This window comes from Halichoeres trimaculatus, unplaced genomic scaffold (assembly GCF_033239565.1).
Source record: "Halichoeres trimaculatus isolate MK-OKI-2021-1 unplaced genomic scaffold, fHalTri1.1 fHalTri1_scaffold_23, whole genome shotgun sequence".
Classification (NCBI taxonomy): Eukaryota; Metazoa; Chordata; class Actinopteri; order Labriformes; family Labridae; genus Halichoeres; species Halichoeres trimaculatus.
Genome location: NW_027437201.1, coordinates 12,027,427 through 12,054,180, shown reverse-complemented (window position 1 = coordinate 12,054,180; position 26,754 = coordinate 12,027,427). Strand labels below are relative to the sequence as shown.

The window sequence follows — 26,754 nt, the reverse complement described above, 5'->3', positions numbered from 1 at the left end:
GGATTGCGACTCATGGGATGTAGTAAATGGAGAGCTGCGTTCAACTTTGGACACCTGAAGGTGCAGTCCAAGCTGTCCGTCTTCTTTACCATGATAATACTCTTCACTTACCTCTTCTATTGCCTCAACGGATTTTGTGACTCCCTGCCACGGCCCGTGTTCGACCGCCAAAGCAGTTATCAAAGTAAAATGATCCTTAAAGATGGAGAGGACGCGTCTACGCAGGAGCACAACGCGTCTCAGGTGTCGTTCGTGCGGGGACAGCTGTCGGACTTATCGAACGGAGATGCTTCAGCAAACATCTCTATAGCTAATACCTTCGGGAGCAAAAAGTTTCCTCAAGCCATCATCATCGGGGTGAAGAAAGGAGGCACACGGGCTCTGCTGGAGTTTCTGCGCATCCACCCGGACGTGAGAGCGGTGGGAGCGGAGCCGCACTTCTTCGACCGGTTCTACGATAAGGGGCTGGCGTGGTACAGGTACGAAGCGAGATTTACGTAGTTATACAACAGTTTTTCAAATATTTACTGTGAGACTTTCCAGGTGTAACGTGACTAGAGTCGAAGTGAGCCGTAGGGGCCAAAGGTCAGAGAAGGAAGCTGTTCGCTGTCACTTACTGGACAGAAACGTCAGGTAGACCAATGCGAATAATAAAAGATGTAGAATTTATTTTTATAAATTAGACTTTGTAAAACCACAAGTGGAATTCTTTTACATTCGGAAATGTGGTGATTTAAATATTTAAAAAATATATTTAGGCTGTCAAAAACGATGATTTTATGTTCGTGTTAAGTGTAAAATTTGTGTTTCAAAGAATTAAAAAAAGAGACTAGGTAGGTAAAGTTTTTCAAGGGCCTCAGCTCAAGTGTTCAAAAGAAAAATCCCCTTAGCTCCTTTAGAGCTGCTTTGTCATTCATGCTTGCCTTTTATCACTAAGTATTTTGTGTTCATCTTGTGAAACCAGTCAAACTAGGTGGATTTTGTTCTCATTAAGCTGTGTACTCAAAGTAACATAACTTTTAAACAGTTTGTTTGCTTTTTGTCTGGACTTTGAATATGTATGATGAGTGTTGGAAAGTGGGAGCTGTAAGTTTTAGACCACTTTAAGACAGACTTAAACAGTTTTTTTCTTGTCTTCTTTCTATTCACAATGGTAAAAGGTTAAAATGTGTATTGTTATAGCAACACATGCACAGAATCATTATCACAGACATAGATTTCAAATTGAAAAAGCAAAATTTAAAGATTTTTAATCAATTAAATGAGTCATTCACCTTAGTTTGAGTATCAAAAGAGCAGATTCCAATGAAATTAAAAAATTAGTCCATTGAGGGAAGGAAATAAGGGAGAAAAAAAAAATATGCATGTATTCTGCTTTGATATTCCGGCTATCAGACTCAGTTTTTCTTTTATTCGCTCTAATTTCATTCCCATATCAGATTAAAGAATAACATTTACATTAACAAGCAGCTTGGCTAAAAAGTAACAAAAAAAGCTGATTCCAGCACATCCAACCCTTTATTTTTTTATTAGCACTCCGTCTTTACAACCAAACCCATAATCGGACGACCCTGTTATCACTCTTCCTCTTCCTCATTAATAACTCTCAGCACCAATAAGAGCCTCTGCTGATAGATTCCAGGGATGGCAGCTTATTCAGTCCCCTGCCAATAAATTGCTGTTTATTGAGCTGACACGCTGCCTCCCTAAATGTCCAGTGTTGGTCCCCTGAGGGCCTCACTATAGGCCTGATGAGAGGGGGGAGGATGGCTGGTGGTTGTGGATGGTGGTAGTGTGAATGACCCCAGGCTCGGTCAGGTACTTTGGATCTTGTAGGATTTCTAGGATCAACACAGCAGGACTTAAGGAGTGACATCTTATGCGGCAAAAAGTCTCTTTAATCGAATCAAACTGACAGAAACGTCACAGGATTTCTTGGTGAAAGTGTTGAAATGTTCAAATTTAAAACAAAAGATTATTCCCAGTTATCCATGTTTGGAAGTGTTTTTCAGCCTTTCATATGCTCGGAAATGACTGCCTGTAAGCTGATAGCACAGACACAAGACGAAAAGAGACAGAGCAAAACCATTAAGGAGAAACGATGAGAGAAAAAAAAAAAAGATCTGGAGATCTTGGGAGCAAATGACACTTTGATAAAGAGGCACGCAGAGGAGAGAGGAGAGCCAGGATCTGTGACAGAAAAATATAGGGTGAGAGAAGACGAAGACAGAGAGACACAGGGAGGGATCAATACAGCTGGGTAATGATCGGTTCACTGCGAGGCTCAGGTGGACACATCAAAGCCAGTGTTTGTGTGCACAAGTGTTAGTTTACCTTCTTATTACTTAGTTTCAGGAAGAGGCTGAGGTAGGAGGGGGGGTTCCTGCTGCAAATGCAAAACACATCAAACTGTGTGATGCACAAGTGATGATGAAGTTATGAGTGATGTGGGGAGCAGCATGCCGGGGCAGTTTAGCTCAGATTTAATTATGGATCCACTCTGAATCGCTTCAGAGCTGGCTTGCAGTCCTGGTTTTGGTAAACTTGGTCGAAAAGAAGTTTGCCATCAGATTTACTGATGAGGCGGCAAAAAAAAAAAAAGGCCAAGAAATAGCAGCTTTGCTCGTGACCGATACTTTAAGAAATGTAGCATATCTATTATATCAGAGAGGGCTGAAAAACTTGTAATTTTCTTATTTTGTATTTTTTTCTTAGTTTGTTTTGAAAAAAACGAGGAAAATCCAGGTAATGACATTTAATCCTGGATTATTTTTATATAAATATATATATTTTACTAATATCCAAATAGTAAATAAAAAAATGACAATTTTGCATTAAGGAACACGTTTAAAGCTCATTTCAAGAAAAAAAAATCTTAATCATAGTTTTGGTTGTGAATCATACGACTGCAATAAAATGCTTTGAAAGGTTAAAGGTAGCATTAAATTGTGTATTCTGTGATATTGTTTTTATTTTTTGTTTTCTTTTTAATGGTAAAACTGTTACACATCAAGAAACATGCAGGAGTGCTTGTGCAAAACAGGCAGCACAATCAAATTGGGTGCATTACAAACAAAAACACCCCACAGCTCATTTCACTTGTGTTAAGCTCTTTAGCCTCTGTTTGGGGTCTCTGCCAGAAACAAAATGACATTTATAAGAGTGTATCTCTGCATCTACAAGGTCTGTTTAAATCATTCTGGTGTCATTACAAAGGGAACACTTGTGAAAATTGTTCAGAGGTGTCAGTGTTGGTGTTTGTGTCACTGGTTCAGAGTAATCACCTAAGTATTACTGAAACAGAAAGTTTGGTTGAAGTGTGACTCGACAGTGTTTGTAGCTAAGTTTCTTCTGTTTGACTTAATGTGCAGTATGACTGTTATACGTGATCAGTGCTTTGTTTTATGCCTTTTGTTGAGGAGTGATCTTAGTGTTAAGGAACATAAACTGAGCTGATGAGTCAGTCATCAAGGTTTAAATCGAGAAACTAACCAAAACAAAAACAGTTTTCTTTCCAGAAAACACAGAAATGAAAGATTCATTGCTGAAGGAAGTTTTTCTCTTGGCTTAAAGAAACTGAAAAGTCCAAAAATGCCCCACATTGAGAAAGTTAGAGTCAATATCTTCAATTTATTTATGCTTTGACTTCAACTTTAGGGATGTGGCTGCCTGCTGACATCTGTCTACGAAGCTGCACCTGTATGCTTAGCTCATGACTCAGAGTACAGTAGCCAGATTTTAATTATACATGACACAAAATGTGACAGTTGACAAAACGATCAGGTGGATTTTTAAGTGAAACATAATAATCAGAGGTGTGGCGCTAAAATAATTTTCCACCATGACAACAAGGGGTTCAAAAAATTGTGTGGTCATTTCTGACTTTAGTCACATCAGCATTGATGTGTTCACACTGACAGCTCTACCTTTCAATTAATCCAGGTTTCTGACAAATTGTTTAAAATGAAAGAAAATTCCTAGAGAAGAAAGCTCAAACATCCTCAATTTCAATTTTTACATTCATAATTGAGGCTGTAAAAAATAAAATTTGATTGGAAGTGTTATTGGTTTTGATTTCATACAGATATAACTCCTATCTTATTTAGTTTCTCAGCACTGTTTATTTGTCTTTACAATTGTTTGGATCCGGCTGAAGAGTTTGGACCAAATCTGAATAGGATTAGACAAGAGGCACAAATACTGACATTTTTTTCATTAAAAATAGTGGAGAAAAAAAAGTTGTTTTACAAGTATGAGACACATGCTGAGGATGCCCGCATCTTCTGACAGAAGTAATCCAGAGACAAACCTTTGGTTGCACAACCTAATACAGTGCTTTTGTGGAGCTTTCCACAGATTTTATTTGGCATTTTAGAGTCATGTGAGACTTTTAATAACAAAACAAAGATTTTGCATCTTTTGAACTTTTTTCTGCATTTTTTAATGTAGCTGCTGATGTTTTTATGGTGCAGAGTGTAATATTATCACTCAATTCTAGGGGGCACAAATGCTAATGTTAAATACACTTTCAGCATCAGATTAGATAAAATCTACATTATTAAAATAAAGCAAACGTCTAGGACACGTTTCTTTGAGCTTTAACACAGCAGAGTCTGCTGAAGGGTTAAAGGTGAGGGCACCAGCAACCTTTACATGTTACTTTTAAACCTCTCTGTTGTTGTGAAACTGACCTTACCTTGTACTCTCTTAACTCACACACGACATGTTCACCTCTTTTTTTTCCACTCTCCGTCTTTCCTTTGAAGGCATAATGAAACGTGTTTTTGCTCCGTCCTAATCCGCTGACAGCTCGTGTCAACACTGTGAGAATTGGACTGGTGTAATGACAGGTCAGGCATTAACATGGACCGCTCAGGGACATGCTGAGTGGCTGAGAAGGATTAGGCCCACAGTTGCTGTTAAACAAGGCCTTATGAGGCATTAGTCAACACCCCCCATCCACCCGCCTCTCAGACCTTCAGTATTTTTAAACCTGAAGCTTATTGTACCCTGGGGCTGTACAGTTCACTGGCTCCCTGACAAGTAATAAAAGTTACAGAGACTTTTTTATTTTTATGTGGGACAGATGTAAATGTATGAACAAGTATCTTTTAGTGTAGTGATTCCCAGGTAGGGTTACATCTACCCCAGGAGATGCCTCTGCCTATATGAGGTTGTATGTGAAAGATTGTGTATTGTGAAAGGAATTTGAAAGAAATCATATTTGATTTTAAAAATTCCACGTTAAGTAAGTTCTGTAACCCAGCTGCTCTCCAAAGGATTCAACAAAATCTGAAAACCAGTCTGTTGAGTAGCTTTGTTTGGATGACTGAAGACTTGAATTGATCTGATAATTGATCATTCTTTGACAATAACCAAAATTCATGTCTTTTGTTAATCTATAAATTCTGTTCAAAACCAGCAAATGTTAAACTTTAAGTTAACTTTAAAATCATTTTCAAAGTCTTAGTCTCTCCTGCTTGTAAATAATCTTCACTTCTTTGACTGTCAATAAAAGACGCACTGATAATTATTGGATTAACAGATGTTTGCCCAGCCTGAGTTTCATAATTACTTGTCGGTATTAACACGCTTAAAGTTAAGAATTTATGAAAGTTTTAACAAATGGCTAACAAACTTAGCTAGCCAATATGCCCAAAGCAGAAGAAGGCCTTACCAAACTGGCTGTTAAAACAGCTAGCTAACAGATGAATGCCATTTTATTCAGCTAAAGCTAGCTAGCATTGGTAGAGAAATGGTTCCACAATGATAAAACTCAGTTGAGACTGATAGCTGAAAATTAACATTTAGCTCTAATGAGTGGTGAAAACGAAACCAAACAATTGCAAACTTAGCATGGAATACTTTAGGCTAACAGTATTCAGTGAATGAACAGTAGCCTTCTTAAAATAATCAGCTAAGTCATTTTTTTAAGTAAAAAAAAAATACTGAGCCACAAGGACTTTCCTCATGAATGAAAATCATTTTTGTCAAAAAATGACCAGGGCAGTTATTTTATAAAGGTGAAAATGAGCGCTAAATGTTAGCATGTGCTGTGTGTTGCAGCTTTGGACTCAAAAGGTGCTCCCTTCAAGGAAAAAATGGGACATGAGTCAGCCTTTAAAATACTTCACAGCAGTGGCGTGCGCTAACTTTTTAAAGGAAAAGAGCGAAAAGAAAAAAGTGCACATACAGCGCATTTTCGCCACTGAAGAAGGCACAAAGTTCTGTGTGTTTTCAGGGCACTTTAACGTGTTTTTCCCTTCAAGAGCGCAGTTTAATGTGTTTTATCCTACCAAGTGGGCATTTCAGTGTGTTTTGCCAACCAGGAGGTAACTTTAATATCAAAGCTTTACCACATGCACAATTTGTCAGCAATTTGTGAATTATTTGATAGTTTGGCTCCATTTTTGTACAACAGGTGATCGGGACATGTCATCCATCTTTACATGCAATCACTGAGACTGCCACATACGCTGATGGCTCCTTAAAATTCAGTCAATATGTCTGACTTCCCTTGGCTTTCTTACCTTCTCTTTCCTCTCTGCCCTCTTGACTATTCTATACTTCCAGATATCATATTCTTACAAAAATATTATTCATTTAGTGTAATTACATGTTAAGTACCCAGTCATTCACATATATCAATTTGCAGCAGAAGCGTTATATGTGAAGCCAACAACATCATCTGAGACTGGGCTGGAAAGTATCACTTAAGCCTTTATTTCTGACAGAGCTCCTCATTTCTGTGCCGTTTGTGTCTTTGAGCTCACTGAGAGCTCTGGCCGCTGATTTCTGCTGCTAACCAAGTAAAACACATGGACATCCTTAAAGGAAGCATTTGGCAAATTGTTTTAGCAAAAAAATGCTTCTATGTGGAAAAGCCTCGGCTTCGCCATCTGCTGGAAATGATTCTGTGGTTTTGGTGGTCGGGAACGAGGTTTCAGACAGCCTGGGTGTGCAAGCACGAGTGAGTGAGTGTGTGTGTGTGAGGTCGGAGTCATTCACACTCTTCATCCAGCTCTACCTGAAGTACATCCACTCCCCCTCCTCTCCTGTCCGCCTTTTTTCTTTACGCTATAAATATCCTGCAGATATAAATGTCATTTCCTGATATCGATCACCTAAAATAGGTCCTTTCTATTGATCTCTCCCTATCTGCCTTTATCGCACTGTTGCAGCAGAAATGAATTAACTTCTGAATATTCAATCTTGTTGACAAGGAGCTGTTACTCCGCTCGCCTGCTGACATTTATACCTCACAGTCTGAGTGTTGCTGGAGTGAATTTATTGGCTTGTTTGGGTCACTTAAACTGTGTAATGTAAAGCCACAGCACAACTCCCCGCTCCTGTCTCCTCAAAGTTGATTTTTTTCCCCTTCGCTCAGTCTCTAAATCTTTCTCCTGATCGACTCATTTCTTTGTCTTTGACCCTTATCTCTCAGGAAGCTTGTTGTATAATTCAGCACAGTCCTGGATGCACTACCCAGACAGGAATGTTCAGGTTTTATTTCCTGTCGGACTCTTCCACCAATCACAAGGGATTCTCCTCTTGAATTCCTCTACGCTCACATTCTTTAAAGCAGCATGTTTTGGAGGATGTTTTCAGCTTTCTGGGCAGACTTCGTACAAATCTTGAATGTAAAGAAAGAAGTCTTTGTGCAAACAGCAGGGTTCAGTGCTTCGTGAGTATTTGACGCTGTATCAGAGGGAATACCGCTCAACTACATCCATAAACATGAGCAACACTAGCCGGCACATCTGTCAAAGCTCATAAACATAACGTGACATGTGCTGCTATTTACATTTAAAGAGATGTTTGTCAGATTTTAAACGGTGTTGGAAACTTTGGGGATTTAATCAAACATGACATGATAAATTGGTGCACGATAGGTATGGATTTCTGTTCAACTTTTTAAAAAGGAAAAGGGTTGATCCCGCTCAGTCATCAATATTTTGACAGCTTGTCACTGGTCGCTCTTTCCTCTCCGAGCATGCCGTGTCTCATCCAATCAGAGATGACGAAATCAAAGAGAGGATCATAAGGAAAACACAATTTTATCATCTGAACTTTTTTCTTTTTCTTTTGATTTTATAGGGTCAAGACTGTCAGGATGATATTTATTAAGAAGACCTAGAGCTTGATGTCCCCTTGCATTTTGATGTGAGCTGCTGTGCAAACTGTAAATGAGTAAAACTGGAAAATAAGTCCAGGAAACTCTTTGTAATTTAAGCAAACGAGAACGTGCAAAGAAAATAAGAAGAACTTCAGACTAATTAGGTGCCGTAGAAAGACTGGATGAGGTAGTTGTGGTCATGGAAAGCAACTTTAATAAAGTGCTGTTAAGTTATTTTCCGAGCAATCATCAGTACTGACGATTAGTGGTCGACTGATATCAGTTTCGTAATGGTTGAAGCAGCGATGATAATTGGAGAGCAGATCAGCTGATGGCCTTTATGTCATGCCTTTAACGTGTAGTTGTGACTTTAATGGAAAAATAATAGATTAAAGGTAGCATCTATGGTGATGACGTGTTTTTCAGCCAGCAGTAGGATTTAGATGAATTGTAATCTATCAGGAAAGTAGAAAAATACATTTGGTTTTGCAGTAGATCTTAGACTGTGATGTTTGAGTGTGTTTGGCTGCTCTAGCATTGATATGCTCTCTTAGTATTCACAGTGGTAAGTAGGAAAGTTCATAACAAAACATAAAATGCAAGAAAATAAAATGGTCTAAGGAGGAAGCACTGACACAGCTCAACTGTAGCCACTACAACAAAACTGCCTGCAATGGCTGCAGTCGTTACTTGATTATTTGACATCGTCACACCAGGTTGTCTTTGTGTGGAGGGAAACTTGTCCAAGACATATTTGACTCATCCAAAATTAAGATTGTGCAGAGCAACATTAGAGCCAGCACAACTCGTAGGACAGTGGTTCCCAAATTGGAGGTTGGGACCCTCTGGGGGTCTATTTAAAAATTCATATTTCATCCATTATTGTCAAAATATAAAGAAAATTAGGGTTAAATTTTATATCAAACTATGTAAGGAGAAAATGTTTGATCTGTTTTTCACATTTCTTTGATGTACAGGACTCTAAACCAGAACAGCAATGGCATTAGTAGAGGCAAATTGTGCCCATAGGTGGTTTAACATTTAACTAAATTAAGTATCTAGATTTTTTTAAATTGTGGGAATTTATTGTAAATCTCTGACAGTTCCTCTTCTTATTTACGAACTGATGTCAGCAAAAGCCCAAAACACACAGAAAGTGAAACCCAAAGCAGTGCATTTTATTAGAAGACCAAAAATCATATTTAGAGGTGTTTGCAGTAGGACATGGCTGCATCTGTAGGGCTCTTCCTTAAAATGAATAGCAGTGAACATCATGATGAATGACTGAGCTGTTTTGGCAGAACAGACAAGGTATCCAGTGTGATCATGCTGCTGCCTGCAGGCTCTGTTTTCAGGTCTGTTTTTCACCAAAAGTATCAGAATACAATATCGGTCACTTTCTCCACTTACGTCAGTTTCATAACTAATGTTTGGATCAGGAAAAGAGACTGACGTCGTTTTATGTGGACACAGCTCCTGCTGGTTGGTTTAGATGGACAGAACAGATACTTAAACCCAGTTAACCAGCACTGGTGCATCTGGAAAGGCAGGTAATTATTGACTCTGTGAGTGTGTGAGTGTGTGGCCGTCACAGCCGTCTATCTCTTCTTAATGTCTGACTTCCAGGGTTGCTGGGTGTGAGGGTCGTGAGAACCTGCAGTCACCCTGAGAGTCCAGCTGAAAAACACACATTTCTTTGTTTACTACAAAACTTTGGCTGAAGACTCCTCAACCAACTCAGGATATCTTTATAAGTGGTATCTGTTCTGCTTGAGAGGAAATTAGATTACTTTTACTAATCTCTTGTCCAGATATTTAGAGCCCCCTCCCTCTCCATGTCCATCCAAACTCTGCTCCATCCTGTGTGTTTGACGTGTGTAAACACACTCAAGGCTGACTGAGTCCGCCCTGATGAGCCTGATAGATGGCACTAATAGCAGACCGCAAGATGAACTATTTCCAGTTGTAAAAGCCATGCGTCTGCCAGTAGTGATTTCCTCTTTTCAGTTAGATACCGCTAACAATGAGCAGACAAACCACAAGGAGTGGCCGGCAGAAATTGTTAGGAAGTGGGTTTTTTAAAGGGCAAGAAAGTGTCGAGTGCTTTCATTGGTTGAGATCTGGGGAGTTGCCAGACAGGCAAAAGTTTGTATTGATTATAGAGTTTCTGAGGTGTTTGTGTGTGTACATGTGTATGTGCACTCATTCAATAAGGTTGTTTAATTAGTGAAACGTGATTAATTTCTCCGCCATCTTTGAGAGAGGTGTTCATGTCGACTTAGGTTTCATTTTTTTACTTGGAATATTTATTTTATTTCATTTTTTTAAAGAAAAAAAAACTATATTAATCAGAATTGCGTCAATTATTCAAAATAATGTTTAAAATATGTAATTTATAGTCAATGTAATAACAGGTAGTCAAGAATACCTGTTGTTATGGTTACTCATTTATCCTGGATTTTAAATGGAGAAGTTTTTGATATAGTCATGTTTAAAACACACCATTGCTAGTAATTCATTTTTACTTAAAGCTACTGTGAGACAATTTTGACAGGTATCAGAATAGACTGGTATTCACATCTATGCCTCTGTATGACTTTCAAAATCACACAATAACATCAGCAACATGATTTATGGTTCAAATGATATGATTTGTTGTGCTTGAAACAGTGACTGAGATCAGATGTTGGACAACATGACCAAAACAGGAAGTTCCCTACACAAACTTTAAAAGTTTGGTTTGTGTAAATTATGGTGCATGATGCCCCCTTTCCTATGTGCTAGCATGAAAAAAATTCCTTCTCAAAAATCTTTGCAATAGAAAATATACAAAAAAAAAAAAATGTTTCAGAATTTTTCGGTTACTTGCAGTTGGTCAGTACAACAGCCACCTACTCCCACCAGTGGTTTCAGACATTCAAAGCAATCACATAGAAATAGTCTTTGTTGGTTTTATTAGCTTCTTGTTGGTTGTAGCAAAGCATCAATATTAATGTCAATCTCTTTCACAACCACCAAAAAAAATTATATAGGAGCTTTAATTTTTTTATGTCTTGTAGTTGAACCACAGGGGTAACAGACTGATTGTTTAGGCCCTACATGCTTTTTGTACCAAAAGTCAACAGCTAGTTTTTTAACTGTTGACTTACAGACTACATACATGACCAAATCATCCTTATCTTACAAACAGCCCAATTATATAACAGTAGTGAAGGCATCCTGACCTTGCAGGGGTCAGGATCTAACCAATCTGTACGTCTCTTCCTCCTCCCTCCATCCAGTGCTCAGGGAAGCGGATGAAGGGGCAGGGTGGGGCCCCCGAGGCCCCCGTCAGCACGGAGATAAAGCCACACAAGTAGGCCACTGTGGGCCCGGCAGGAACACAAATGCAGATTTTCCCATTTGATAAGTCAGGAGGGGTGGGAGCAATCAGTGGCAACACACACACACACACACACACACTTACTCATATTCTCTCATTACACACACACTCGTACGTTTCTAAGCACATACAGTAGGCTTTGTCTATTTCCTGGATTCTGTCATTAAAGATTGTTATGCAATCAGAGAGATTTAATCACCCTACAGTATTGGACATTTCAGTGACATCACTGTTAGTGTCACATTTTTGCATTTCCTGTCAATAACTACCACTCTGTGATGCCTCCTCTGCTTGTTCTGTTTTTTTAAAGGCTCTTACTTTCCTGTGTATTTAAAATGTTAACATTTACACACACGCACTAAAGCACACTCCTAGATCTTCCCCTGTCAAGTCTTCCCTGTCTCCTCAGAGGAAAGTCTGACTGACCATCCCTCCTCCACCCAGCACTCTCGGGTCCTCTCATGTCTCTATTACGCCTCAATTTTCCCCTCAGCTACACACATTCTTCAGCTCTTTCCTACCGACCTACCCCAGTGATGCAAACCTCCTGGGCAAAAAATACTCCTCACCACCCCGGTGTGTCTGCCAAAGGGTAACCTTCAGAGTGTGTAATAGTCAGCCACACACGCGGAAGTGAGATTCATGTGGGTTTATGTAATAGTTATTGTGTTAAGCGCTGACGGATGATATTATGTGCGGATATTTGGTGCTGAAAGGTGCATCTGCAGGTTGCAGCATGTTACAAAACACTGAAAACGAGCTGTGTAAAGCCAATAAATGATTGAATAATAAAAATGTATTATGTAGGTTTGATGTGTTTGTTGGTGACTTGTAATCTTTGAGTTAATTCATGCTGGACCCTTTCCAGCAAACTTGATTTTTACATATGTTTTGATGAAATGCTTATCCGTGCTTTGGAAAATAGTTTTTGTTTTTTTAAGTGCTGCAATATTTTACATAGGCTATCTCTTTTTTTCTCCACATTCTTTTACGTTTTGAAGTAGGGGTGCAGCGATCACAATTTTCTGGCTGATCACCAATCACCGATCTTTAAAAAGCCTGACCTGGGGATACCGATTTAGGATGGTACCGATTTTTACTTTTATTTTTTATAACTGACAGCATATGCCTTCAATGTTCCAATCTTAATTTATTGAAAACCATTGAGCAATACTTGCGAAACAATAAAATCTTCATGTTTTAACTTAAATAACCAATAAAGTGTCCTGAGTTTTAGGTCTCAGAGCAAAAAGCAACAAAGGCTGGCTGTCAGACCTTCCCAGATGTACATAAGATCAGTTTTATATGTAAGGATGGGCCGATCACTGATCCCCCTATCAATCAGTGCATGTCTATTTTGAAGAGTTTTCTAACAATGTCTAACATATCATGATTCTGACTCTTAAGGTTATTTTATTGTGGCCTTTTGATTTTGTCAAGTTTTATTAAACTGGAATAGGCCATGTCATGCGGTGCCATGCCATGTTGCATCACATGGCATTGCACCGTGGTGATCGCACCGTGTCAGTGAGTCGATCATATCTTATGGAGTTGATTGCATCGTGTGGGCCACTTTGTGCTGTGTTGTATCACCTCCCCTTGTGTTGCATTAAAGTGCAAAAAATTGTACAATGCAATTAAAGTGAATTATAATATGAGCCCACATGTTTTGTTTTAAAGTAACATGCAGACATTGGTAGTTTTAAAACGTGTACTTTACAAGTAAAAACAAAATATTCATTTTGTCAATCCCCGAGACACAAGAAAAAAGCATTTAGATTTTTGTACATGAAAATGAAAAGAAAAGTAACGCACAGTGAGTTGAATAAGTAACTTTAATCTGATTACTGGTTTGGTAACAGTAACGTGTTAGATTACTCGTTACTGAAAAAGGTGGTGAAATCAGAGTAACACGTTACCGGCATCACTGCAAATTATCCCCTTGTTTTGCTTTGCATCCTATATAAAAAAAATCGCAATTCAATGCATCAAATTATATTGTACTGTTTTGTATCCCATTGCACTGCATCACATTGTATAATGGGTTTTTTTTGTATATTGTTTTTTAAAGCTAGCTCCAAATATGTTGTTTTGTTTGTTTTATTTACACCTGAAAAAAAGGACAGTGTATAGAGCAGAAACTGAAACAGAGTGGGTAGTATCATGCTGGAAAGGGCTTCAGGATGGAACTGAACCCAGGCTGCTCTTTTGGGGATGTTGCCTCTGTACATGGGGCGCATGATTTAACCAGTTGGCCAAACCAACCCCTGGTTATTGACATAACAGCTTTATCTCCCAATTTGATATGTTGCTTCACTTTTCATGACTTCTTTTGGTGCCATGCCATCACCAACCATCACAGAATCATTGTATTATTATATCGTTGTTATTGTGGTTAGCTTGTCGGGTACTGTAATGAGTTAAACTGGGTTTACCACTTCTATTCAACGAGTCAAAATATTGACAAGGATCACCAACTCCTGCAGTGGCCACACTCCAACAGACACAAGGAGAAGTACTACTTTACCTCCTGTTTTATGGAGTTACTCAAAGTCCGCCAACTTTTAATCAGCCTACAGCAGCTCCTCAACCCTGTACTTGCTGTCAGTAATGACAAACCTCTGCCTCCACACAGCAGCCCTGACAGATCTCTGAACGCACACAGGCAGACTGAATCTGTCTTCATGTGTCCCTCTGTAGTGGTAAAAGACGTCAGCGTGTTTTAGAATTCCTTCACACATGTCTAATGTATTCATAACAGTTAGGCTCTGAAGGATGGTACAGAGGGTTGAGTGGAGGCTTTGAAGTTTAGGGAGGAAGACAGTGAAAACTGGGGAAGGAACAGAGGTAAGAGAAGAAGAAATGGAGTGTGAGGGAAGGAAAAGATCGCTTGTACAAGGTAGAAATCTGCTCATGATGACATGTTGCATTACATGATCCCCTGCTGTCCTCGGTGGTCTTGCCTTCCCAATCACAACCACATGACTCTGACCTTCAGGGTGTAAGAGTCCATTTCCGAACGATGCAAGCTGGTTGGGATTAAGAAGGTCCGGGGGTCTGGCCGGTGGCCCAGCAGAGCCGGTATGGATCACAGTTTTTAGAGCTCCAAAACCCGGGGACCAGAGGGAAACTTCCTAAACCAGAAACACTTCCCTCATCTCCACCATGCACACACACACAGCACACACACATACTGAGGACTTCATTGCTCCCAGATGTGAATCCATCCTGCGGAAGGCATGTTCAGAAGATTAGTGTGCGTATGTGTATGTGTGTGTTGTGTTAACATGCATGAACGTACATCATCGTTGCAGACTCAGGGTGAAAACTGTGGAGTGTTGCTTCCCACTTCAGATGCGATAAAAGCTGCTGTGTTTACAGTATCGGCAGGTGCCCTTTCTACTTTAAAATAAACAGACACATTTAAGAGGCACTTTGGTGGAACCCTTCATTGGGAGCTGCCATCTGCCCTGCAAAATCACAGAGCACTAACTACAGCAGCAGTGAACAGAAAGTCAAGTCTCACTACTGTATTTACTTCCTCAGATCATTTCCACTAAGTTACAAAAGCAAAGAACTAGACTTTAAGAGTTAGGCCGTCTGCTTTTAGTGAGTTTTTAAGAAAAGCAAGAGGATGCAGAATTTGGTTCTTTATTTTTGGTTACCATTTGTGTATATCATTTATATCAGGGCTGTGTTTTTTGTCCCTTCTTGCACTCTGTATTTAAGCAGCAGCCGTAGTGTCTCCCTGCTTCCCGCTCACAATGACATTGATTTCAGACCACCTCTAACGTTTGAATTTAATTAAAAAAACCCTTCCATATCATGTTGATGGTATCAGATCTTATTGTAACATATTTTGGGCCTTCAACCTTTCTTTATATGAGACAGCTCTATTGGCTAGTCAAAGGTAATTTGCAAACGAAACTGAAATACCACTCATATGTTCAACCTACAAGCTAAGCACGCAGGCGCAACTCAGATTGATGTCAATATGCTCGCCATCAGTTTCTCCTACTGTCATGTTAAACACATATGAACACACATGCATGTACGCAAACTCTCATAAATTAGCGTTAACCTGATTTTGGCTGGTAGGACTAGACCAGGGGTGGCCAACCAGTCAGAGAGCAAGAGCCACAAAAATTACTGTGGTTCTACAAAGAGCCACATCACACACGTGGTCTTACAAACGCACATCCTCTCACACATAAACCAAATGATATAAAATGAAAATCAATACATTTGCAATTTTCAAAGTGAGATTTATTGTGTTGGTAAGTGTGTTTAAACTTGGAGCTGTTTCAAAGACAAATTTCTGTTTTTACTGCAGAAGAGATTAAGTTCCATCTATCCATCTATTTATCTATCTATCTATGTAGATAGATAGATAGCTGTTGGCATATGAGCGATTGAGAGGAGCACATGAAGAGAAAAGAAACTGAAACTTAAGTATCAATCTCATCACCCAAGTATTGACCAATACTGATCCCAACGTTGGCATCAATTTATCAATATTTTAGATTGATTGACACACCACTATTCATAACAAAACATATACAATAAACATATATATTTTTAAGAATGAATCAAAGAGCCGCACACTGAAAGACAAAGAGCCACATGTGGCTCATGAGCTGCAGGTTGGCCATCCCTGGACTAGACACTAGTATAACTTACTAACTTGATGCTATTTTTATTGGCGGTAGATCTGAAACCAAATAGAACAGATTGATTGTTATTTTGGCATACAAAATCTGAGTTAAACTTTCATCTTGCGTTTTTAACATATCCCAGAGCGCTGTTTCCTTCTGCTTTTGTGTTTGCAGAAATCCAGTATAAAGCATAAACCACAAAAACATCACAATCTAGACCGCCATTATTTGCATGCCTTCCTGCATTCAACACACATTACGATTTTTCATTTAATGTTTTTTGAGAGCCATGGCATTTCTGTATTTAGAAAAATAAGTATAAGATTTTCATTTTTTTAATTGTTTAGTGCACTTTTTTTTTTAGAATTTTTTATTACTCTAGACAAAAGTCTCTACATCTTATGAAAGTTTGGGATTTAAGGGTTGTACTGGTGTGTATAAAGTTATATGCAAAAAAATAAATAATAATAATAATAATAATACAGCATGTAACAATGCAATGATCAAGAAAAGACTTAAAAACAGTCTAAAGGCCAAAAAGTCCAATTTTAAACCGAAAAAATAAAAAATGTTGAAGTTGACTCCTTGCAGGGACGAAGTAAAGAAGCTAAACTCACCAGTGGCTATCTAGAGTTACCTGTGGCTAACTCACCACTGGCCAGCTTTAAGCAGAAGTAGCTGTTTCTCAGAGGCAGAAAGTGCAGAAAGAGACTGTTAACCTCGACAGAGCGCGGTCTGGCTTCTACTTAACTCTTGCCCTATTTTGTAGTAGCAGCAAATTCTGCTTCGCGTCTTTATGGAAATGTTAAATTTCTATGGCATATGCATTTTTCATATTGTAAAAATGTCAGAGGAATCTGGCATTAGCTCAGTTTTTGGCCAAATATGCAGTTACCTCAACTTCTGGCTTGCAGTACCAAAACGGAAAATGCTTTTAAAATTATCTGTCTGCACAACTCAGCTCCTGGTTGTCTGCTGCCGTTTTTCAAAGTCCAGAGCTTGTTGCAGGTCTGCGCTCCCTCATACGTCATTGTATTGTAGTCATAAACAGTAGCCTGTTAGCCTGCAGACCTTTAAACAGACTCTAATAAAGCAGGGGCCCACCCACACAGAGCTGAATGTCAGCATGTGAGAGTGTCTGAATGCATTAGTATGCAGATAAACGCACATCTGTGTGCACTCAAAGCTAGATGCATTCCTGCTCCAGATGCTAACGGTGAAGGTGTGAGGAAAACAAACCTCAGGTCTCTAAACTCTCTTTGGAAAATCACTCATAAGCTGTGCGGCAAACTGCAGCTAGCATCAGATATGAGGAACAAACTGTTTTAGAGTCAACACTGTTTTTCTTCTCTCCATCTCTGCTTTACCTTTTTATTTATTCTCGCCCAATCTTCTCCTCATTGTTTTTCTCCTGAACACTCTCCACCACCTGCCTGGTCGTTCTGTGATTACAGGCCTGTGGTACATGATGTTAAAACAAAGATGATGGAAGTCTCATTTAGGTTGGAATGAAACACTTGACTTTGACTTCCATTTGGCATTTTTACTAAACAGTGCAAAACCAAAACAAGACTCTGGGTGTTGTCACCAGAAACTGCACTTTGGCCATTAATGTACCTTAAAAGCCATGACAACCTGTTTTTAGGAGAATAAAGGCTCATGGCCAAAAATCAACTGCTACAGCCAGTTTGAATCCCACTCCCTTCACAGATGAGAGTATTTCTGCAGCCGTGTTCTGTGCTCATGTTCGCCACAGTGGGAGAAATTCATCGTAAATAAGCCAGACTCCACCGACAGTTATATCGTGGGATCCGAGTGCGCTGCAGCCAAAAATATGCTGATTAAAGGATGCTCTGTCTCCTTCTCACTCCACTGGAAATGCTTAAATGCTCACGCATGTTCCCAGAGTCTGTGAAAATGAAGCAATCGCAGGTAAATAGGGGAGGCAGAGGAGAAGGAGACGAAGCAAACAGGACGAAGTTACCACAAAACAGCCTCACAGATTGATGACATGTGAGAGTTACAGTATCTAAGGGTGGGAGCTCCTCTCAAAGCCAAGGCGGTTGAAGCCGTCCTTGGATCCAAATGAGAACTGTAGCTTCTTTTTTTTTCAAGAATCGAGATTCATAAAACTTTATTGCCTCTCACGTCATGCGGTGACCACAGAAGAAACTTGGCTTCAGACTTGAAGGTCGTAGCTTACTCCTCTTTAACTCATAGTAATGTAAAGAGCAGCCACAGCGATGTTTTTCAAACCTCTACCCTTTGGTATTTGCTGTCTTCTCAGTTTTGTTTAACCCTGGCCCTTTTGTACTCCTCATGAATACCATAAGTTGTATATTTGGTGTTACCCTCGTAGCTCCGTGCCAGGGGGACACGCCGGACTTGGAACCGGCTGTGTGTTTTGGATCAGAGGAACAGAGTCGGCTCCATCACCACACACCAGAGCTCGGAGCCTCATAAGCCCTTCACTTACAGACCAACCACGAAGAGTCTGACTCTCAACCAGCGCCACATGTCAGCAGAGGAGGGAGGCAGGGAAAGGAGGCATGGAAACTATCCCAGGGATCTCTCGTAGTTACAGTACTATAGCACAGACTGAGCCCGGGATTCAAAACTGCTCCTTATGTTCAGAAAGTGAGGATTTTTGGTTTTATAAAAGGAGGAAAACTGGCAGACATTTGTCAAAAGGGATGTTATTAGGATTTATTGTAGCGTTACACAAGTATTTAAAGAAATAAAGGACACGAGACAAATAGGTTTTCCTTTCCCTTCCATTTACCTCCTTCTATATACAATCTGCCCCGACGTGTAATAAGGCGTCTGAGTCAAACACAGACTTCAGGAAGGGTTTGTTAGACTATTTAAAAGCTCTACTACGTCCTCTCAGCCTGTGAGTCATCTAAGTAGAGGTGAAGATCAAGAGGAAGAGGGAAGCCCGGTCCTTTTAAATCCAAACTGTGCCTAGAATACCTCGACCACTGATGACAATAACAATCAGAGGGCCAAAGGCAACAGCCAGGATTGAAAGCAAACACATGGCTACCCTGAAAGGATACTGAACCAACCTGTTTGTTAAAGGATACTGTTGGACTTCAGCCTGTTTTTAAGTAGAAATCGCTTAACTGCAGCCAAAATAGTCAATAAATTAAAGTGCAATTTCACTGAACTTCAACTTTTGTTGTATTTTTATACAAACACCCATTACGTCTTTCTGTAAAAACACTGCACGCTCCAAGTTCATTTATAAGATATGAGGAACAAGGCAATAACTGCTGTAAGAAAAACCAGTGTGGCAGGAAATGTGGTAAGAAAACCAGACAGGTTCTAAATAAGAAAAATGTCTGCCAAATTATCTAGTGCCCTTTATACTGAAGTAAAATTCTGCTTTGACCAAAGTTACAACAACAAGGGAGATTTATTTTGTAGCTACTAGATTTCCTGATTGCTTTAATAGAGAGCCAAGCAGACTAAGGCATCTGCAGCAGGCGTTATAAATACCTAAGAAAGCTCACTACACTTGTTGAACTTTTACACATTCTCAAAACAGCATTAACACATTGTTTCATCCATACGTGCAAAAGAAAAATCTTCAAATCTCCTGTCAGTAGCTTTTGTGTTGATTTTGGCACCCCCTGTGGTCAAATGCCCCCCTTACTAGTCAGTTAAACTAAACATGTTGGCTAAAAGTTTACAACCCATACAATAGCGTTACTTGAAATCACTAAATAACTTAAGTTTTTTTTATTTTTCATGTAGCCCAGTCTTAGCTGGCTCAATAGCCTACATCGGAGAATCACTTGAAGTAAAGGCTAAGTTTATATCTTTTGAGCAAATGTTTTTTTCCCTTTGGATAACACTATGTTAGCTTGTTAGCTTGGCTTTGAGGCAAAAAGTTTACGAAAACAAAACTGGTACTGTAGATCTCTTGGTTACTCAAATGTTTGTGCTGAGTTAGCACACAAGTTCACACTGCTATTGGTTTCTGTTTCTGACATCAAATTAGCTGTTTTTGGTAAATACCTCGAGAAAAGGTGATGTATTTTTGAACCAACATGTTTTTTTTCACTTTGGTGTTTTTGTTTCTATTTTTGAACAGTGTCAGAGTTTCTTATTGCTTTGCTGTTGGGTTAAATGAGTTTCAGTTGCGTCTAAAAGATTAACCAGGATAACAAACAATGAGAAAATTAAAGGATTGACTTATCCAAACACAAAGTGGCATGACAGTAACTGCTATTATTATACAGGACAGTCTTCCTGCTTTGATGAAACCAGAGCAGAGGGAGAAAGAGAGTCCAGGCAATAAATGAGCATGTTTAGGAGACAGCAGCGGATGAGAGGAAATTGCTTTTCTGGGGTTAATATAGTCCTGCGGTTTTCCTACAGTAGCCGCTCACAGATTTCCCTTCCAGTCCTCTCTGACATGGTCACTCCATCAATGCCAGCAGCTAATGCCATGTTTATCTCGCTCTAATCATAGATGTAGGCCTCTAATTACAAGGAAAATCAAAAAACCTTTAGGGCACTGAGGTACCATAAAGAGGACTGTTATGAAACTATGAGAAAATCAAGGGAATGGATGTAATTTTTCTGATATGGATGTTATTTTTATAACAGAAAGTACAGTGTGTTGGCATTTTCTCATGGAAGTTTCAAGCGCTGGTTTATTAATGACAGCCCCTCTTTCTCTGTCACGCAGGAATCTGATGCCGCGTACTTTGGAGGGTCAGATCACAATGGAGAAGACCCCCAGCTACTTCATCACCAAAGAAGCTCCTCGTCGCGTCTTCTCTATGAGCCGCCACACCAAGCTCATAGTAGTGGTACGCGACCCCGTGACCCGGGCTGTTTCTGATTACACCCAGACTCTAACAAAATCTCCCGGGCTTCCCTCCTTCCAGAACCTCGCCTTCCGCAACACCACCACTGGTCTAATCGACACATCCTGGAGCGCCGTACGCATTGGCATCTACGCCAAGCACCTTGAGAACTGGCTGCACTTCTTCCCGCTTTCAAGCTTCCTCTTTGTCAGCGGCGAGCGCCTTGTTACGGACCCTGCAGGTGAAATGGGACGCGTCCAGGACTTCCTTGGACTAAAACGCGTTGTGACAGACAAGCACTTCTACTTCAACCAGACCAAAGGCTTCCCCTGCCTGAAGAAGCCGGAGGGGAGCAGCAGGCCGCGGTGTCTGGGGAAGTCAAAGGGCAGGCCCCATCCCCAGATCCCTTCAGAGGTCCTGCTCAGGCTTAGAGACTTCTACAGACCCTTTAATCTCAAGTTCTACCAAATGACCGGCCAGGATTTCGGCTGGGACTGAGCAGCTTCTCACCAAAGACTCGAGAAAAACTGTTTGTAGCCTTCATATTCAGCTAACTACCAAAACCAGATACCGTGAAAAAGTTGCATTTACCAAAGGCTGAAGTGTGCAAACATGCAGTTATTTCATTCCCTGCTTTCTTCTGGATTTGCAACAAACACGCCAACTAATTTTGTGAGCTTCTATCCTTTGAGCCACTTTAGCGAGCATTTCCAAACAAAAAGCTTTAGAGGGGTGCTCATTGTGGTTCACACGGCTGCACTGTGACGAGCTTTAGCCACATGCTTAAAAAAGGGAACTTCTAGCACTTGGCACCCTGAGAAGAATCTTAAGCTGTCATGGCTGTTCGAAAAAGAATAACCTCTGTAGTGCAGAAAATAACCCCAGAAAGATGCCAACAATGCAAGGACTTGGGTCCAAAGTGGTGACAGAGTAACAGGCTGTGACAGCAGGGCAGAGCTACAATACACCAAATTACATATCTAAGACACGCAAGCTGTGATACAAAACGGCAAAGATGGTATAGAAAGGCTAAGAATAATGCACAAAGGCACAATCAAATATCTGTACATTATAAACTCTAAATCCAGCATTATTCAGTTCACCTCTGGATAAATGTTCTCAATTGTTCATACCGCTATTTTTTTTTTTTAGATTATATCATTCATCACTAAAAACATGTAGCAAATGCAGAAAAACAGTAGAGCTGCTGCTGTTCCAGAGAAAAGTAGCAGAAACGCAAAGCGCAGACCACTATGTGCTGTACATTTGCTGTTATTGAAGCTACAAACATCTGTACCTGTGATTTCTTTCTTCAGTTTATCAACACTCACCTCTTAAGATGGTACTTACATGAAACTGTGTATTTCTGAAAAGCATAATTTATAAGATGACAGAATATTGTGAGACTTTTGTATTTGAAATTCTGCTGGAAATTATGACTAAAACTTTTATTCTGAAACTTGTGTTTGTGTTTGTTTTTACACTGAAATCAGTTTCTTTGAGTTGATTAAAAACAGGTAACTGTCTCTGCTGCTGGGTTTATAAAACACATGTAATGCAGACATCTTTTCCTGCAATGTCTCATTGAACCCCTTGTGAATTTTAAAGATCACTTTTGGCTGATCCAATCAATCACTATGTAAATAAAGGTTTTTTTTTATAAATTATTATAATGATTACAGAAATTTAACACTGCCATCACTTACATTTGTATAAGCTTACTTAATTCATTGCATACTTGAAAGTTAAAGTAAAAACTTCTCACATACGACGGATTTATTTCACAAAAGGCTAAAAATAAAACTATTATAAAACTTTTGTCCCTCTCTGAGTGACCTCTCGATGACACACTGTTGTTAAATGCCAGGGGATAAATGAAATTACTCTTTATATAATGCTCCTCTTAGTTAGCTTCATTTAATGATTTCAGCCCAACCACAACCTTATTAAAAACAAGAGGCTAAACAGGCCAAATGAACCACTATACAAAATGTTTTTAGGATGAAACAAGTCTGTGGTGATTAAAAACAGATGTAAACTGTAACCAGTTTCACCAAGTCATATTATAATACACAGCATTTCCTCTCAGACATGTGGTAGATAGATAAGCAACTCTAATTTCATTACCAAATCAGCCTGATGTAATAACCAATGTCTTACCTGGTAACTACAAATACCACTGAAGAAATCAGATTAAGGCCCCTTCATAAGCAGTTGTTTTGACATAAATTCAACTATTGTTTCAGCTCTTATAGTCAGCAGCAGAAATTGAGTTGCTTCCTCAGTTATGGCGACCAATTAAGGTGACCAAAGGATCTGTTTAATGTTGAGCTGATATTTATTTAGAGCTGCTACAAAGGGGTTGTGATTGGTTTCCCTTTTTTTTAGCCTTACATACAGAGCTTGTTTATTCCAAAAGTTATTGAAGGTTTTTAAATGGGCATGAAAAACAAAAATGCCTCAATACACAGGTTTTGCAAACGTGGCTACTGCTACAAACAGTATGTCAGCAAAAAAAAAAAAAAAAAAAAAAAAAAAAAACGTTTGTTTGGCTTTCTCTTGAGACAAAACCTTGTGCCAGCACCTTGATGTCCAGGTAATAAGTATTTAGAAAATACTTTTTTGTACTGTTTCATAACTGTAATTTTAACAAGCTTGTGTTAGCGAACTTAACTATGCTAGAAAAAAAATGCTAGGAAAAAGAAAAAGCTAAATACTTGCTTTCATGAGCTAACTAACATTTTTGTGTTACTTTAAGCTCCAAGTCAGTAAACTAATAAGAGGTTAGCATAGCAAACATCAAGCTTGTTAGCTTTAGTTGAACTGGTAATGGAGGTAAAGCTAGCTTAAACCTGTCCAGTGTAACAGTGTTAATGAAATCAGCTGACCAAATTATGTCCTTTGTTTTTTTTGCTTTTTTAAAATTTATTGGTTACTCTAAGGATGAAGCTAAGCTAGCTAGACTTCAAGCACCTGGGCTAAGCTAGATGGTTGTGGGCTGGTTTTAAGCAGAAGCAGGTCCATAGAATGAATCTCTCATCAGCCTTTTAAATAAAAGCTAGAAAAACAAATGTTTTCCCTAATGTTGACATGTTTCCATAAATGAGCAGTCAGTCAGCCCCCAGGGCGCAGAAGGGGATGACGTTGGTAGTGACAGTGGGTTGTGTGTTGGGGGTCATGTAGCCGCAGGCATCCAGGGAGCTAAATTTGAAGTTAACGCAGTGGCTTTTCTGATGTGTAAGCAATCAATTCACTGCAGTGATTGGAGACCTTTGGGGATGGCAATCTTTGACCTCCTCGCTCCCCCTTGACCTGTGAGCCTAGTCGCCATAAACTGCTGACCACTACCACCACACTGGTTAATGGAGTCGCCCTGCATGAGCTATGAGGGAAGCTGAATGCTCTCACACACACACACACACACACACACACATATATACAACAACTCCCCCTCGATCCATTAATATTGCATTCCCAACCTCTGGGACCTCCACTGAAGGGAGAAGGTCCGGATCAATAGCTGCCTGTTTAGTTTATTGGCGGCAGGGATATGTGCTCATACGTACCATGTCCCTCTGTCACTTTGATTTAAATCAGAGGTCGAGCACGGGTTGCTATCATACATTTGTAAAATATTATTTAACACCTGATATCTTTCCACACTGTAATCGATGCAGGGACCAAACACATACACACTAACGAGCAGAGGGGGCTCATTTTTCCATCAGGGTGTGGTGGCGAGGTAAAACTGTAGAAGTGGTCCCTGTTCGCTCATCTAGATCACCAATGGGAGGTTTGGCCACTGATGTTATCAAATAAGGAACAACAAATCTGTAATCATGGTGGCAAATGCTTCTGTGAAGGTTAAGTTATGCTGATTCTTCTTTTTATGAACACATTCTGTATTTTCACCTGATGTTTTCATTTTTAGCTCCACAAATATAGAATTGCTTAACATCAACCACATGTCCAGACAACTCCAAATGACTGAACATGTTGCCCTCCATTTTCTGGATATGCAGAAAAGAAACCATTCGCTACCACTTTTATCAAGGCCCAAGCCGAAAAAAGTGAAGGCACAATGATGGATAGATAGATAGATAGAAGAAGATATGAATCCAGTGTTTTCGTGCTCCACAGCGCCCCTTAGGTGAGAAAAATGCAGCCCCTCCAGCTACTTTCAGCTACATGCCTAAAATCTTCTGTGTATAACTATCATGCTCAGACCTACAAAATTATCTTATTGACACAGTGAAATCTGGACAGGAAGTTCCAAAATTTGAGTTAAATTTTGATAATTTAAAGCGTACATATTTGAACGAACTCCATTTTTTTGATAATTTTTAAATTCTTTGCGTATACTTGACACATTGACCAAAAAATTGTTAAAAGGATTTCATGTAACACAGTGGGTGCGGCCTCAAAATGTGTCAGGGCCACACCTAGTGGTCAAAAGCAGTATTGAAACTGTTTTTACTGGTTGAAAATTACCCATGTTTGCGGGCCAGACCTTATCTGCATACATGGCTTTTAGCTGATGCAGACCTTGCTGCACGACATGGCTCAACAGGCGCTCATTGCCACTTCAGTCTTTAATAATATTATATTAGTTATATTATTTTTGTTTTGTTTTCAAAGCTACCCCCCTGAAAGAAAATCAGCAATCTTAAAACAGCTGTTGTCAACAAAATGATTTCCAAGCCACCAGTTATTCAAAGGAGGCTTTAGGTCATCCTTGCTGCCTTGGGGAGTTTAAGCTAGAACCTGCTTATATTTGACAGGTGGGTGGTGTTCATTTTCCATCCCGCAAGCCCTGAAGTTAAAGTATCCTCAAGTCACATAACCCCGTCCATTCATGGGTGAGGAGCACGCAAAGAGAACCAGCCAGCTATGTCGTCGCGTTTCCCGCTGGTGAAAAGTTTCCTTTATGTCTGCCTCTGTGCCAAAGAGCCCGGAGACCCGAGATAGCAGCAAATCTCTCATTCATCAGCTGACTGAAGTTATTCAGGCCTGAAGGTATTGATATGCAAACAAGATGGTTCAGCCGCAGGTCTGCAGGGCAGGCTTTTATCCAAGAAGCCCTGGCTCCCTTCCTGATACATTTCTCTGTTACCCACACAATGCCCCTCCTGTCGGCAGTCCATGTGAGCGTCTGGCCCCAATGAGGCCGCAAAGGATCCAAACACATGAGGATTTTACCAAACCCGGATATTGGTATGGATGGGTAAATGTCACCCCTTCAGATCTTTACACCCCAGTGAAAGTGACTGGTGACCCTTATGGAGGAGGTCAAGTGTCTCTTTCGGGTGAAAGAGGAATGGCTGCCAGGCTGTAAGCATGCTCACAACACACTGCCAAAGTTTAATCAGGCATGGATCAGCTGGAGGAAATGGGGAAAAACATTTCGAAGAAATAACAATGTGACCAAAGTAAAGTCTGTTTGTCCAATCTACTGCAATTTGCTTCAGTGTTTGTTTGGTGAAATTCAACCAAACTTTCAAAACTGTAGCTCCATGACTTGAGTTAAATCAACAACAAAACAAGACTGTATTACTCTTAAATTACCCAAACAGCATCTTGCGAGCTGAAGTGACTGGAGCAACTGGTCTGCTTCATGACTGGAGGTCAGGATCAGCCCGCTAGCCTTCCCCTGGGGTCAAAGTTCAAAGTGCATACCTCTAGCAGTGGTCATCTGACCCTCATATTCAGGGTCTTTCTCAGACTGAGGGGAAAGTGATTATAATCTGTTACTGCCACCATAATGGACTCATTTAATGTGAA

The 26,754-nt window shown here is 39.8% G+C and overlaps 2 protein-coding genes across 2 annotated transcripts in view; one reads left to right on the top strand and one right to left on the bottom strand.

Moving 5' to 3' along the window:
• The window catches only part of tex2l (testis expressed 2, like), an 88,714-nt gene that overhangs the window by 44,017 nt on the left and 17,943 nt on the right, over positions 1-26,754 (bottom strand). The gene's annotated exons all lie outside the window — the stretch shown is intronic.
• On the top strand, positions 13-22,322 carry LOC141785273 (heparan sulfate glucosamine 3-O-sulfotransferase 6). The gene is made up of 2 exons (XM_074663469.1): positions 13-479; positions 20,853-22,322. Exons 1-2 carry the CDS (start codon positions 13-15, stop codon positions 21,469-21,471), a joined length of 1,086 nt encoding a protein of 361 aa, XP_074519570.1. The 3' UTR covers positions 21,472-22,322.

Excerpts from the sequence above, each read along its gene's own strand:
- LOC141785273 (XM_074663469.1), top strand. The coding sequence starts at position 13 with ATGGGATGTAGTAAATGGAGAGCTGCGTTCAACTTTGGACACCTGAAG. Across the intron at positions 480-20,852 it reads AAGGGGCTGGCGTGGTACAG|GAATCTGATGCCGCGTACTT; the intron begins GTACGAAGCGAG and ends TCTGTCACGCAG.